The 16,061-nt window shown below is 37.7% G+C and overlaps 1 protein-coding gene across 5 annotated transcripts in view; it reads right to left on the reverse strand.

Moving 5' to 3' along the window:
- L3MBTL3 (L3MBTL histone methyl-lysine binding protein 3) overlaps positions 1-16,061 on the reverse strand; it is a 128,285-nt gene that overhangs the window by 20,751 nt on the left and 91,473 nt on the right. For all 5 annotated transcript variants that reach the window (XM_056126162.1, XM_056126160.1, XM_056126161.1 and 2 more), the window contains one exon: positions 10,395-10,544. In XM_056126162.1, the coding sequence (XP_055982137.1) occupies positions 10,395-10,544 (150 nt within the window). The remainder of the gene's footprint in view (positions 1-10,394; positions 10,545-16,061) is intronic.

Below are 16,061 nucleotides of genomic sequence, written 5' to 3' on the forward strand. Positions count from 1 at the left end.
AATGATCAGAATTATAATCAAGCACATTCAGAAATGCCAAAGCGGTTAATTACAATAAAAAATCAAACATTTTATAAATAAATTATACTCTAAAGCAAAACCCAGCTAAGTTCTTTTTTATGTCTATTTTTTATGTCTAAATAATAACAACTGTTTAAAAGAAATTCTATGATTATTATATCCACTGAAAGTTTTTTAAAAAAGCAGTAAAAGCCCAACTTTGCAGTATAGCACTAGGATTTCTTAACAAAAAAAATCCACAATTTTAGTTTTTATCTTGTAATTTTCAAGAACGTGATACAATCTAACAAAATGTTACAGGGCAAGTTTTATCTCTATCATAAGGTTTTCAATATATATATTTTTTAATTTTGGGGCTAAACAGAAACATTCTCAGGGCTTATTACTGGTTCTACACTCAGTGATCACTCCTGACAGAGTGGGGACTATCTGCAGTGTCATGGATCAAACTTGGGTTGCCCATGTACAAGGTAAGCACACTTACCCACTGTTCTATCTCTTTGGCCCTTAAATGGCATTTTATTTATAAAGTCAGGAATGAACATAGAGGTCCATTAATACTATGATTATGAGTAAAAATTGTCTTCTCGCGTGAGCAAACAACATTTCTCTGTACTATAGATTTTCATCATGCTAATTTTTATTGATTAAATACTGTGTGAAGAATTTCTGTATGTTAAAATGAAATTCTTCTCAAGCAAAATGTTTTTCTACTTCAGTCTTACAATCAAAGAGAAAATAAGATTATATTTACAATATCAAAATTTTGGAATACTTTAGAATACTTTAGTTCTAGGTTTTCTTCTTGACAGATTTTTTTAAAGTAACAACCAGAAATATCATTTTGTTCAATTTTAATGCTTCAATGTTCTTGTTTGGTCCACATCAGGAGACGATAAGGAGTTTGATCCTGACTCTGTATTTCAGAAGCACTCCTGTCAATATTTAGGAAACCATATGGAATGCCGGGGGTTGAACCTAGGTAAGCCATGTGCAAGGCAAATCCCTTTTTGCTATATTATTGCTCCAGCCTCTTAATGCTACAATTTTGCTTTAATAAAAACTTCATCATTTCTTAACCATCATTTATGTGGAAGGGGGTACAAGCAAAAGGTAATTGGGGATAAGAGCAGTGAATGGTAATCTGGGAAAAGTATTCCAGCAGTAGTATTCACACATATGGTTTCTGGGTGTGAAGAGACCCAGTTCAAAGTTCAGTACTAGGGGCTGGAGGACAGAATAGCAGGTAGATTGTTTGTCTTCCATACAACTAACCAATGTTTAATGCCTGGCATCACATCCATCCCCCAGAAAACCTGTCAAGGATGACCCATAAGTACAGAGCAAGGAGTAAGCCCTGAATACATCTGAGAGAAGCTCAACATCTTGTCCCACACCTGCAAGAAAAAATTCAGATCTTCTATTTATTATTTCTACAGGACCTTGAGCAAGTTACTAACTTTCCTAATTCTCAGCTGGATCATTGGTAAAATAAGGGTAATAAATCCATTTATTTATACAGGCATTTTGAGAAATCAAAAAGTGATCTGTACGTGCACTGTAGAGTCTGGATAGGAGTATCTTAAATAGTCACTATTACCCTAGAAATTTCTTTTTGGATTAAATCATCTACTGACACCTATTTTCAAGTATTAAAACAGCTTTTAAAATAATGGTAGGAGTATAGGTTACAACCGGAATGCCAAGTCTGTCCAGCTGTCTGGATTGAATGGAGACAGCTACCTCCAAATAAAGGGTATTATGAGGCTAAAATGTACTAGTATAATATGAAAGCACCTAGAAAGCTGATTGGAATATGTTGCTATCCCTGGGGACTTTAGCATTCTCAGGAACCAACTCAGTGAAACCCTTCTTTCACTTTAATAGAAATACCACCATAATAAAAACATCTTAGTAAGGAATACTCTCTAGGCTTTTAATTAAGACAGTGGAATCCACTCAAATGGAAAAATGTATTCTTTGTGAGTCAGCATTCTCCCTTTCTCTATAATTATATGCCATGCTTTAGATGTCTTACTATCTTACTCTAATTATGCTTTGAGGTAAATATTAGTAAAACAAACATTAGAAGAGTAAATACATAATAACAGGATGGCATTTAAATGAAAACACTTGCATTTTCCCAAGTTTGTTTGTTTAAAAACAATCCCCAACCAATTACATTTCAACCAGTCCCAGTTTGTTAACAATAATATAAAAAAAATATGAAAGAACAAATTATTTTGCTTCAGTTCAGGGATTTTAATCATATTTCTCAATCTGGTATGAGTTTGGCTAGACTCTAAAATAGCGCTGGCCTTCATTTTCCAGAACTGCTTAGCTTATTCTAGTCTCATAGGGCCTTATTAAAGCTGAAAAGTAACAGCTGTCCCCCAGTAACAAGGGGGTACACCATGAATATACTGACAGCTGTAAAAAGCATAAGGCTTTCTTCTTTTGAACGCTGAAAGATGACTCTTTGCATGCTCCCAGCTTTTAAGGAAAATTCTGGCCACTCATTGCCTCTAGTGCAAACTACAACACCCAAAAGGAAAGAGAGAACAAAAGGGAATGCCCTGCCTCAGAGGCCGGGTGGGGTGTGGGGTGTGGGGTGGGCGTGGAAGGAGGGACACTGGGATCATTGGTGGCAGAGAATGGGCACTGGTAGAGGGATGAGTACTCAATCACTGTATGACTGAAACACAAGCACGAAAGTTTGTAAGTCTGTAACTGTACCCCATGGTGATTCACTAATAAAAAATAAAAATTTAAAAAAAAATCTGGCCAGAGGCCACTCGCTGGTTAAAAAAAAAAAAATCTCACTGTTAGAAAAACTGTAAAAGAGGCATTGAATTTAAATTTTTAAAGCATTTAAATGATCTCAAAATGCAACTTTTTATATATAAATAGGCTGTGCCTGAATAATGTCAGGACAAAGAGGGCACTCCCTTCAAAGGGATTCAGGAAAGGTGGCAAATAAAACCAGTAGGATTCAAACTTTTATGTCTTTTATTCAAGGATTTTTAAATTACATTAGAGACAATACATTAGCAACAGTTTTATTTAACTGTATTTTCATGGCTCAGGAAAAGTAAGCATGGTTTACTGCTTGCCTAATGATTAAAAATGTTTTGATTAATAAGCCTATTAAATTGTAATTCAGCACAAGGAATGAATGTGAAGAAAATGAATATAATGCAATAGTACAGTGTTTAAGATCAAGATATCAAAGAAAAACCCTCAGGAAAAACTTAAGCAGCAATTAGTGAATCAATCCTCTTATGAAATGAAAGCCCTAGCGAGTATGGTGAGATTCTGGGAATGAAGATTAAATCTTCTAAAAGACTATGTATTTAAAACAAAAATGTGGGGTTTTTGTTTGTTTTGTTTTTAATTAAGGTACTATGATTTATAAAGTTATTTATAATTGAGTTTTAGGGATATAATGTTACATGTTCTACCAATCCTTATCACCAGTGTCAACTTCTCTCCACCAGTGTGCCCAGATTCCCTCCCAGATCTCAGCCTGCCAGCTTGACAGGCACATTTTAAAATTTGGGTATTGTGGTTTGGGTCTCATGCTTTTCGTTCTGTTGTTTTCATTGGCTTGGTGATATATGCATATATGCACTGCATCTCTACACTGATGAGTTCAAGACTCAGCTCCCTACCATGTTACACACACACATACCTGTCTGCCTCTTCTTATTGTAGAACAGAGAATAAAAGTGAGCGCCCTCCCACTTCCTGTAAGAGTCTCATGAGTCAGGAAGTAGTGCTATTTGAGAAGATAAAATAAGACCAATAAGACCGATGCAACACTGCCCCTACAGCTTCATGCAAAGATAATAAGGTACCCTCTCTTCACACTCTGAATGGCTGTCTCTGTGTCACAGCAGTTGGCATCAGAACTGTGAATGTTTTAACTAAAACTGAGCTTTTCTCTGAAACACATCAAACAGCTTCATAGGCTGGACTCAGATTATTAAGAGTTGCAGTATTCAAAAACTTCCTCTGCTCCTAATTGGCCTCTGGCAGAAAGAGTGAGGGACTTTACAATAGCTGGAGAAACTTGTCACTGAAATGATTTTATCCATTTGTCAACATCAAGTCCTCAGTCCAAGAAAACTGCAGAGAGAAATCAAAACAAAAAATCCCAAAATTTATCATGTGAATTGTGTAATCTTTAGAGCTTTGAGTCTGAATTAATTCTACTTGATGGTACAGTTTTTCAAAGTAAACAGGTTTAAATACACTTATCGTTTCAAATTTTAGGCTAGCTTGTTTGCCCACTTGTGTAAGAGACCTCCCCAGAATACATACTGACTTTTCATATGATCAACAAAATTTGGCATATCCTAAAAATATACATCACATTGGTGGCTGTGATTTTTGTAAACGATTTATGTTAACTCTCAGAGTGGAGACATGTCTTACAATTTGTAATGACATTCTGACAACCTACAAAGAAATGAGAAAACTAATTTTTTTTATTGTATGTGAGTTAATTGTGGGCATTTGCCCTGAGATATAACAAAACCATGTGTAGGAGAGAGAGAGAGAGAGAGAGAGAGAGAGAGAGAGAGAGAGAGAGAGAGAGAGAGAGAGACTGAAAGAGAGACAGAGAGAGGGAGAGAACGAGGAGCTTGCCTTGCATGTTGCTAACCTTGTTTAAATCCTGGGTACTACATGGACTCCTAAGGATAGAACCAAAATCAAACAAAAGCAAACCAAACAAAAAGTTTTATTTTTTGACCAAAAGACATTGCTATGTTGACTCACGCACTGTGCCTGCTCTTCAAATTCACAAACTAAGTCTCTGAGGAGATGCAAGCCAAGCACCTTAAATTCATGGACATACTGGTCTCAAAGCTGAAACCTCTTGGGGCTCCCTTGGGAGGGGGAACAGGCTGATTATCTATACTTGTGTTTCACTGCAGCCACTAGGCCACTAAGAATCTCCACAGAGACATCAGGTACTTTAATGTTGGGCTGAGAACCCTGCAATCATCTCAGAGTGGGGTAGAGGTCTTCCCCAACCCCCAATAATTCCAGATGTCCCGGCAATCACGAGCCTTTCCCACAGCCACCACTATGTCAACTCATCCCAGTTCTCCAGATCCTGAAGTTTCTGGACACATGGCCATGACAACTCCAAACTTCACAGTACTGAAATTCCAGTAGGAGTGCACCTACTGATGGAAAAGTAATATAGAAGCCCACTAAACCCAACAAACAAAAACAATATACAGAAGTCCAACGACATAGAACGTGTAACTAGCAATGAATGGCTTAGTAAATTCTCAGACAAGAACTTACCAAACCTGTGGTAAGATATGACTATTTTCACAAATTTTCTTTTAATGAAGTATTTTTGATAACTCCTTTAGCCATTTGATTTTAACAAACAGTATCAAACATATTACTGTGTGCCTACTGACGGGGTAGGCTTGAGGGGTGGTTGGGAAAATATGGACAATGTTGGAGGGAAGTCACTTAGGTTGTGGGTTGGTTATGGAACATTGAAAGCCCACAACAATTATATTATGAATAACTTTGGATGTAGACATATTACTGTAACAAACAGGAGATGAGAAAGATGCTACATTTTAGATTATGAAATTGATATTTCTCTTCTGAAGGCTAATTCAAGGTCATTTAGTATCCTCACTGTTCAACACGTAAGCTGCTCAGTCACAAAGTTGTCTCAGAGAATATTTGTTATCTGCTTTTATGGATACTATCATCAATACAATGGTGTTTGTATTGAAAAAATTGGGGGGAAATCCTTACTTTTTAAAAAAGATAATACATACATTTGGCAGGTATTTTGAAGATGTTTTATTGTGTTCTTGTGGTTATGTCAAAGCATGCTTAATGACATGGAAGCATGAAACAGTGATTTTTAACAGAGACAGTATACCTAATTTAGAAACAAAATTGCAAGCAGCTGTAGAACAGATTTCATCACAAAAAAAAACTATGTGGTGGATATGTCCAATGTTCTTCAATTGGCAATATATTGTAAATTATTACTCCATAGAAAAGTCTGTGCATTCAAAGTGAGTCTTAAAGTCTGGTACAGATAAGGTGCATCCATCATAAAAAGGTGCTTATTAAAAGTATACTAGGATAAACCCTGCATCCCTAGAACTGAATGAAAGCTGCCCTTTAACAAGGACCTGGTTATTCTGATGCAAAATGTGTGAGATCATGCTTTTATTAAGTTCAGTACGATATATGTGTATTTTTTTCACTTAGTTACAGACACAGATTTAAATTCCTAGTCCTCAATTGGTAAAGTCCCTGCCTCACTATCTTGATTCCAAAGTACTGTGAAGGGCAGGTAGAGCTACCACTCTCCCAAGTGAGGAAATCTCTCAAAGAAAAGACTAGGTACCGCACAAACACTCTTAGGCTTCTGATTAATAAATGGACAAGGACAGATATGCACACTCGTATTTCTACTGAAATAGGCAACAGGACTTTGCTCATAACCTTACCATTTCATTTACAAGTGTCTGTGGGAAACAAACTCAAAAATTCAAACACCTGCAAAAGGGCTCAAGGTTCACTTTAACATGGAACAGAAACTTCTCAGCTAGGATGCCCTGAGTTCTTAGAAACAAGTGCTCTGACATACTGATCCTGCGGTCCTTTCAGCTCATCCACTTTACTATTGTACCATACATTGTGTCATTTTTATGGTATCATTCCTCTATGTGAGCCTGGAAGTTAAACAATAGTTGAGGAAACAATTCCCTAATTATCAGAGTGCAGGCATATATTTGGAGGATTTATATCATCGTTTAATTATCATCACTTATATAGCTGATGTAGAATCTTACACAACTGAGTATCCCTGGAAGAAACAGGAGATTAGAAAGCTGTTGAATTTCAGATTGTGAAATTGTTATTTTTCTTTTGTAGGATAATTCAAGGTCATCTTGTATCCTCACTGTATACCAGGTAGGATGCTCAGTCTCAAAGCTGTCTCAGCGAATATTTAAGATCTGCTTTTATGGATATTGTCATCAAAGTATATGCTTTGGAAGAAACACACAAAACTTTCAATAGTACTGGGCTATTATATAAACAATATATAATAAATGAAGTAAGGCAAGTCTTGAATGGCAGATGGCAGGATCAGAAAAAACCTTTCTGAAGCTCAAAATAAAGAAATGAGCTGTGAGATGGTAGGGATGAAGGTTCTAGGTAGAGTGACTGGGATGTATGAGGACTAGTGGAGTTGAACATTAAGCTTAAAAATAACCCCACCAGAACCAAGGAGATGGTACAGATATTAAGGCACTTGCCTTGCATTTGGCTACACCCAAGCTTCAGTGGCTAAGAATACCAGCTATCTATGGTACCCTGAATGTCACCAAGTGTGACTCCTGAGCACAGAACTAAATGTGGCCCCTGACCAGAGAGCCAATGTGAGGTCCATGAGCACCACCAGCGCCCCCCCTCCCCCAACACCTGGTCAAGATAAAGCTACAGAGTTAGGCAGGTGCCAGATAACACAAGGGACCAGAGGAATTGGTAGACCACATAATTCCAAGAGTAATGAGATGTCACCAGACATTTCAAGTAGGGAGGCTATTATTTATTCATTTATCTTAAAAATTTGGAAGATTCTGGTGGACTGGGTTAGACCTCAAAACTAAATTAAATTTTAAAGATTTGCCAAGGAAAATCTGATGTAAAACCAAGTTTGGGAGCTTCCACTTTGGCTAGGTCTATCCTACTTAAGGGGCCTGTAATCGGGCTCTTAAAATAATGCTTCTAGGGGGTGTAATGCTTTTCTAGATGAAAGGCTTTTAGGGATGTTAATTTATTCTGCTAAGTCAGTTTCTGGAGCAAAAGAAATGGTAGCATACTTGAGAATTCGTCATAGATAGTGGTGAATACAACTGCTGGCACCTGTTCCACCACTGCCTGGCGACTCACTACCTAGATCCTGCTTTACCTGCTGTGCAGCATGAATGGTGAGCTGAGAATTCATGGCTTTCCATCCCTAGCCATGTCCCTCTATGACCAAAAGAATCAGAATTCAAACAGCTCATCTCCCTGGTACCTTCCACAGAAGACCCAAAGATGAGCATGTTGTAGACTCCCAAAGCATTTCCTGCTGAATTGTTTTCACTGTCCACGATGCTAACAGTGTGACAATAGAGCCTTTGTAGCTGCCTTTCCCTCACTGTCCCTTCCTCCCACACCTCCCAGGTAAATAAACCATGAACAACCTAATCTTTGTCACAGGGTCTGCTCCTGCGGGTACAAAAAAAATCTCTTGCTATTTCTTAGTGCATTTTTTCAAAATGAGAATGTCTGACAAACAAGTTCAGCAAATTGTTAAGAATACTGCAAAGAAAAGTGGATTAAACCAGAGTAGGAGTGTTCACCCACTGGAACAATGATTATATAAAATGATTTTTTACAATTATGCTGTAAAATTTACCTAAAATTATTCATTTAAAGAATATCTAAAACATGGGTCAGACTTTCTTTTCTCCTTCAGTGTAATAGAAGTATCCTAAAACAAGTAACCTATTTCTCTTTCAACACTAATAAAATCTACACTTACTTAAAATTTGCTATTTATTAATTACTGTTTTAAGAACACTTCACAGCATAATATGTCATTTTTATATCTAGATTTTTAAAAAAAGCACAAAGTGCTTTATATTATTTATTTTATTTGGCTTTGGGGGGTCATGCCTGATGGTGTCATGGTGATATGACAGACCCCCTGATGGTTGCTCAGGGGATCATATATGGTGCCGGGGATTCCAATGGAAGTTGGCAAGATCCAAGGTAAGTGCCTTAACCTCTATCTCTCAAGCACCTTATTTACTTTTAAAATTAAAAAAAAAGCTTCTACAGACTCACTGCAAAGATGTCAAACTTCTGTTATTTCAACCTTAAGTCAACTATCCTCAAGTAATAAGATATCTGTACTTGTTAATCATTTCTTTTACATTTTTTAACATTTGCTCTGTTTTTATTCCATGATGTGACTCATATATTTTTTAGCTAAGATTCCATGTGATGTTTGGGGTATTATGAAAACTACTAACTTCCAGGCAAAGGAAAAAAAATAAAACCAATTTTTAAAAATTTACGAGCTCCAGAGAGAATGCTCAAAGGGCAAGACTACATCCTTTGTGTGTTGGAGCCCTGGGTTCTATCCTCAGCACTACATGGTCTCCCAAACATTGAACTACTCCAAGCACTGCCAGGTATTATCCCCAAACAAAATAAATAGGTACATCTATCTTTTTTTTTTTGGCTTTGAAAAATGCTGGGAGGATCTCAAGTATGCATGATGAAATCTAAGTTGGAATATCATGTCATTTAGTTTCTTTAAAATACTTAAGTGAATACTTAAAGGGGAGAAAAATCTTGGTAAAAAATGTCACCTCATGGACTATAAGAAACATAAGGTTAGTGGTGGAGTGCCCTGGACATTTGGTGGTGGGCGGTGCAGTAACTGTATGCATCAAAATCATAAATGCTAACACTATGTAACCATGTAATTTAAATAAAAATTCTTCACCTTAAAAATATACTTGTCATTTGGATGGTCTTCCTCATGTAGTCCTTGATTATATTAAGTAACTAATAAGCTAAATCTCTGTTTACTTCTATAAACATGCATAAAATAAGACAATAAATGCATAAGACCAAATAGTAACTTCTTACCAAGAAGATAAGAGATAATCAAACCAACTCCTTAAAACCATAACTAATATAATGCTTATTAATGTGGCTCTGAAGAACAAGCCTTACCACTGGAAAATATTTAACTGTAATGCAAATAAAAGTTTTAATTTAACTGAGCGTAAATTAAGGCAGGTCAGAATTCACTGATTCAAAATTGACAGGTAACAGACACTAAAAAGAAGAGATTTCTTCACAACGAATCTACAACCTATCTTATAAAGGATAACTCTACAAAATATTGCCTAATAATTTCTCCAAAATATGAATTTGAAATTTCTAAACTTTTAACACCAGAAAATTCAAGTTAAAGATGAACAAGAATTTACTAATTCAACCTGATTTGGACATGTTTTTATATCTCTGTCTAATTAAAAACCAAACCAAACCAAATCCAGGTACTGATTTCCACTACCATTTCTCAAAAATAAGGTACATTTCAATAATGTATAAGACAAAAAACTATAAAACACAGAACATGTCACTGTCACTGTCCTCCCGTTGTTCATCAATTTGCTCGAGTGGGCCCAGTAACACTGTGAGACTTGTTACAGTGTTTGGCATATCAAATACGAACACGTAAGAGAAAAAAGACAAAACAACTTCAAAGTGTTTCTAAACAATACTAATGCTATCTCTTTAAATACCTGATTTCAGGAGATGAAGAGACTTCATTTGTATCTGTCCTTTTATTTCTTGGAAATGATGGACTGGCTGGAGGCATCTCCCCACTTAAGCGGTCTGGGAAAATGCGGTCTTTATTCAAATTGATTTCTGAATAAGGACAGTTGGCAGCACTAAAAGAGTAAAAGAAAAAGGACATTCCTATTAGAGCCAATTTCCTTCCAATTAAAATCACAGGCCACATAACATAAAGTATACAATTATACATGGATATTACATATACTTTGTATATATGTGACTAAATACTGTGTGAAATATATTTAATATATTCTAAAATAAAGTATGTCATACACCAGATTTGTACTTGCCCTCTGGACAGCATCTGGGGACAGTATCAAAAAGAGAAACTGGTGATGGATGTGGGACAAAGGGGGACAGTGGGCAGACAGACAGGATGGACAGTTACAGTAGATCAGTTTCCTTATGTGACCCTCTGTGCTCAGAGCTGTTACAAGCTATTTTAGCTCCCCCATAACAGTTGCTGCCTTTAGTGGAAGTTCTCCAGGTGACTGTCCCCAAATTCCTCTGTGTATGTTTGATATCACAGAAAATACCTACTGCAATGTGTAGCTAATCTGTCCTTGTTATGAAAAGGAACCTGAGGCCAACTTGGACCCAATCTAACTCATGCCTGTCCCATTGGGTTATCTCTCAGGCTCCACTTCTTGTTACAAATAAAGAAACAGCAGGTCACTAATTGTTAATTCAACAATGTCGGATATATTCCTGTGTCTGAGTCTCAGTTCTCCAGTCTCCAGAACAAATGTGTAAACTCGTGTTGCCAGTCCTGAATATATAATCAATCCCTTCAACTAACTACCTATCTTGCCTCTGTTTTAAAGATACCTCCATAACTCTGGAAATAGGCTTGTCATTACTTAATTTATATTAGCATCTTACATGTTATTTTCCTCAGTTTAGGAGAAAGTGGGAATTTTAATTTTGATACAGGGAATTTTCTCAAAGAGTGTATGACTACCTTCCATGCCAAAGAGAATCATGTCGATTCATCGGGGATAAGGAAAAGAATTTCAGAATGCTCCCAAGTAAGCCTGATACAGCTCTATATAATACGTCCCAGAGAAAAAGGAATGTTCATTCACTAATGGTGGAACAATTGTTGGTTCAGTATATATAAAATATGCTGTGCAGACTTCTCACAAAATTAAGAATGGAGTTTCCATATGATCTAGCAATCTTACTTCTTGGCATCTAACCCAGGTACACAAAAATATTATTTGGAAAAAAAATATTTGCAGTCTTTTCATAGCCAAGATCTGGAAACAATCCAGGTACTCATCAACAGATGAACAGCACTATAAAATACCATATCCATATCTACTTCATAGAGATATTATTTATAATTTAGGATTTAGAAAATTGTATTTTTAAATTGTTGAGACATGTGCTCTCATTTTAACATTTGTCAGATTAAAATTACTATTTAAATTTTTTCAGAGAAGTCAGAAACAGGCTAAGTCAATACACAGGCTTTTGCTTATGTGTTTGTAAAACTGATTATTCTTGCTAAAAAAGCAACTTTCCTTGTTATCTAAGCAAATAATGCATGTTTTGATTTATGTAATTTCTCAATAAATTAATCCAAAGAGAATTTTTCTCATTATGTTTCTCTAAACACGGCATTCTCAGCAAGGACAAAAATAAGTGCCAGTGAAATGAACCTTTCAAAGAATATCCATGATACAGCAGCTATTCCACAAATCTACTAATGAAATGGAAAACAGGCTTTGCCTGTTAAGGATTAATATCCTGCTAGATAAAGAGTTTGGAATGTTGTAAATAGGGCAGCACTGTCAGGGAGATTAAGAAAAGCTAGAGGAAAGAACTGAAAAGAAAGGAAGGTTGGACTAGGGCAGGAGCTAACACTATCCAACAGTTCTCTGAACTGTATCCTTCCACCTCGAGGCTCTAGTATGTTACGTACCTGTATGCCTGTACGTAACCAATTCTGCAGAGGTTACGTACAGGCATACAGGTAAGGAAATGAAACCACTCCTCACTGATGCACTTTTTTTTCTTTTTTGGGTCACACCTGGCGATGCACAGGGGTTACTCCTGGCTCATGCACTCAGGAATTACTCCTGGTAGTGCTCAGGGGACCATATGTGATGCTGAGAATTGAACCCGGGTCAGCTGCGTGCAAGGCAAATGCCTTACCCACTGTGCTATTGCTCCAGTCCCAATGCACGTCTTTTTAAGTCTACTTCTTATTGTTTTTTTTTAAATCTACTAGTATTATTCACAAAAACTGATTAAATCCCAACACTTCAGCTCTGAAAAAGTTCTCCAAAGATTATCTCTGAAACTCCATAAAATAATTTTTTCCAGCTGAGAAACCATCAGAGGTCCATGGGTAAATTCAGAAAAAGGGGGTCCTGTTGAAAAGGGGGTCCAGTGTCATCAGGTAGGTAGGGATGGGCTGTCTCCAATGCTCTGAGAAACAAAGCTCTTCTATCCCACTAATACCCCTGGAAAGGAGACTACAGGTGCTGCTGTAAGATGGGTTTCTTCCTATAAGCACTTTAGCACTGTCCTCCCATTGTTCATTGATTTGCTTGAGCGGGCCCAGTAACATCACTATTGTGAGACTTGTCGTTACTGTGTTTGGCTTGTCAAATATGCCCGGCTTTGCCGTGCTGGCGAAATACTCTCAGTAGCTTGTTGGGCTCTCTGAGAGGGGCCGAGGAATTGAACTTGGGTCTATTCAAACGAACCAAACACTCTACCCACTATGCTCCAGCCCCTAGCTGAGTAGAATAGTAAAATCAAAACCTCAAATTCCCAAATGTATCCTTAGAATATAATGTTGGCATCCACCTATTAAAAGTTGTCTTTGTTTTGGGGAGTCAGAGTTAGCTCAGTGGCTAAGGAGCTTTAAAAGCTGGAGGACGTATGTTCAATTCCCGGTTATGCCCACTTATGTAGCATATGATACTGGTAGCTCTGTATTTGTGATTCCTGGTGCCTCAAGCAATTTCTAGCCACACTGCATCCCAGAGGATATGAAAACATGTGACTCCCAGTGAACACCTCAATTAGAGTGATGTGTGAGCACTTCTGACCAAAGTTTAGTCCCTGAAAACCATGTGTGTAAGTATTGTAGCAAGCTCCAGTGAGCACTACAACCAGAGTATGTGCTAGCACAAGTAGAGAGGGTGATTGCAACCTGCCGAGGCCCCCTCAGCATCATCACAACAAAAAATGTGTGAGCTCCACACCCACACCTGTATGCTACCTAACCCTACGCATCACATCTGCATCAAAAGAGAAAAGTTAAGGGGACAGAGGGATTGTTTACCTTCATAATTTGGGAAAAAACACTAAGTCTAACACTTGTCTCAGTGTTTATCACCAAAAGGGCTGTGTATCAACTTTGAGTTGCTAGTCTGTGTCTTCCATTTTTATTTCAGTCATGTACAGCCTGAAGATTAGTCCATAGTTTTAGAAGGCTGGTCCTTGACTGTTGTTGGTTGGTTGGTTGGTTGGCTAGACCACTCCTAGCAATTCTCAGGGGTAATTCCTGGCTCCGCACTCAGAAATCAGCCCTGGCTATGCTCAGGGGACCCATGAGATGCTGAGGATCAAACCTGGGTCAGCTGCGTGTAAAGAAGCACCCAGTCTGCTGTACTATTGTTCTGGCCCTGGTCTGTGACTGCTTCATGGAGCTGTGAGGGAACAGATAAGGCAGGGATGGACAGTGTGAACCCCTGCGCTTTCTGGTGCCAGCTATGCTCTGGGTGCCACAGTCGGCCTCATCACAACCTGGGGGAACATGATAGCTGTACCTTAGAGGGTTATCTAAGACATGCCAAGCAATTAGAGAAATACAGTTGCTCCAAAAATATGTTATGACTGCAAAGAAAAACATTAAAAAATATTTGTTGGAAGATGGGGATCATGAATATGTAATGGAAATTTAGCATACCAAGGAACTGTTTCTGATGCTTATTAGATAATGTTAATGTCTGAAAAATAACTTAGCTGTCTTCACTCTTCAATTTGAAGAACTTCTGAGATAGGGCATTTTTCCCCCGCCCATCCTGTGGACCACACAAATGCCGGGCTGTGGTTGTTAGGTACTGAGCTGTGGGGCCTACCGAGCACCCCAAACTTTCCTGGTGGAGCTTGTATCACTCGTCTGCAGTGGGACTGGGGACCTGCAGATAGCAAAGCCACCAGGCACAAGTAGAGCCATTGGCGCAGTGCTGACTATCTGTGGCAAAACTAGAGATGGAACCCAGGCCATGGGCTGGGCAAGGTTGCTGCTCTAAGCCATATACCCAGTAGTTCTTTTTCTTTTTTAAAATTTTCTGGCTACATGGTTGCTCAGACACAACCAGTAGTGTTCTGGGGGAACTGTGCAGGACCATGGGTTGACCCAAGCCTACCTTATGCAAACCATGGTCCAGCCCTTTATGCTACCTTACTAGCTCCCAATAGTTTTCTTTCAAAAAATTATTTTTTTCTGAAATAATTGCATTTTAACATTATTCAAGTTTCATGTACGCACTGTTATAACTCGATTTAAATTACTTTTTTACTTTTGGTTTGCTGTCTCATAAACAATGAAAAGGATTTTTGAGGTGTATCTGTAAATGGAATCATCCTGCCTGTATCTTGACTTTTCTCTCTGGAACATACCAAATTTCATAATGAGGGAGGAGTGCTGCTTAAGAAAGATAAGCTGCAGAAATGGAGGGTGGAAGAAACTATATCCAGATAAAAACATCCCAGCCAATTTATAATTCCTATTAAGTCTTAATTAAAGCAGGTAGAGCAATCTTCAGACATTTTAAATAACGAAAATTTAGAACCTGTACAAACTAGATAAAGGAGGAATCATTTTTGTTACTATGCAATCCAGTTAAACAGCAGCTAGAACACTTACAACAAAGTACTGTTTTTAACTTGTGCTCACACAGATACCTTATTTTTAAAAAAAATAAATAAATAAAAATCAGTTAAGGGACCAGACAGATAGTAAAGTGGGTAGGGTGCTTGCCTTGTACCTAACTAACACAGGTTCCACTTCTGGCACTACATACGGTTCCCAGAGCTCTGCCAGGAGTGACCCCTGAACACAAAACCACCTTGGTTATAGGTAGAAAAGACAGCTCCAAGAGCTGGTATGAGCAAGTTCAATCCCAAATTCAATCACTGGCATTGCCAAACTTCCTTATCACTGCCAGGGAGGGCTCTGGTGACCCCCCAGCATTGCTTGGGAGACCCCCCAAATACAAGACAACAAAACAAAGCAAAGGGATTCCAGGGAGGGTCTGGTGACCCCCCAGCATTGCTTGGGAGACCCCCTCCCAAATACAAGACAACAAAACAAAGCAAAGGGACTCAGTTAAATCTATTGGATATATTTTCAATTGTTTAAAAGGCAAACCAAGTCACTTGGACAATAAATTACATTTCAAATGCAGAATTATGCTTTGTTTTTAAAGTAACAGGGATTAAGAGAAATATAATTCTCATGTTGGAGTATATTTGTGCTTTGTATCATCACTACTACTAAACTCATAATAATTTCACCTTTATTAAATTCTTCAAATTAATTACCAAATATTTTCATCCTTTTTCCTCACGATTAAGGACTACCCAAA

This window comes from Sorex fumeus, unplaced genomic scaffold (assembly GCF_029834395.1).
Source record: "Sorex fumeus unplaced genomic scaffold, SorFum_2.1 ptg000061l, whole genome shotgun sequence".
In the NCBI taxonomy this organism is placed as follows: domain Eukaryota; kingdom Metazoa; phylum Chordata; class Mammalia; order Eulipotyphla; family Soricidae; genus Sorex; species Sorex fumeus.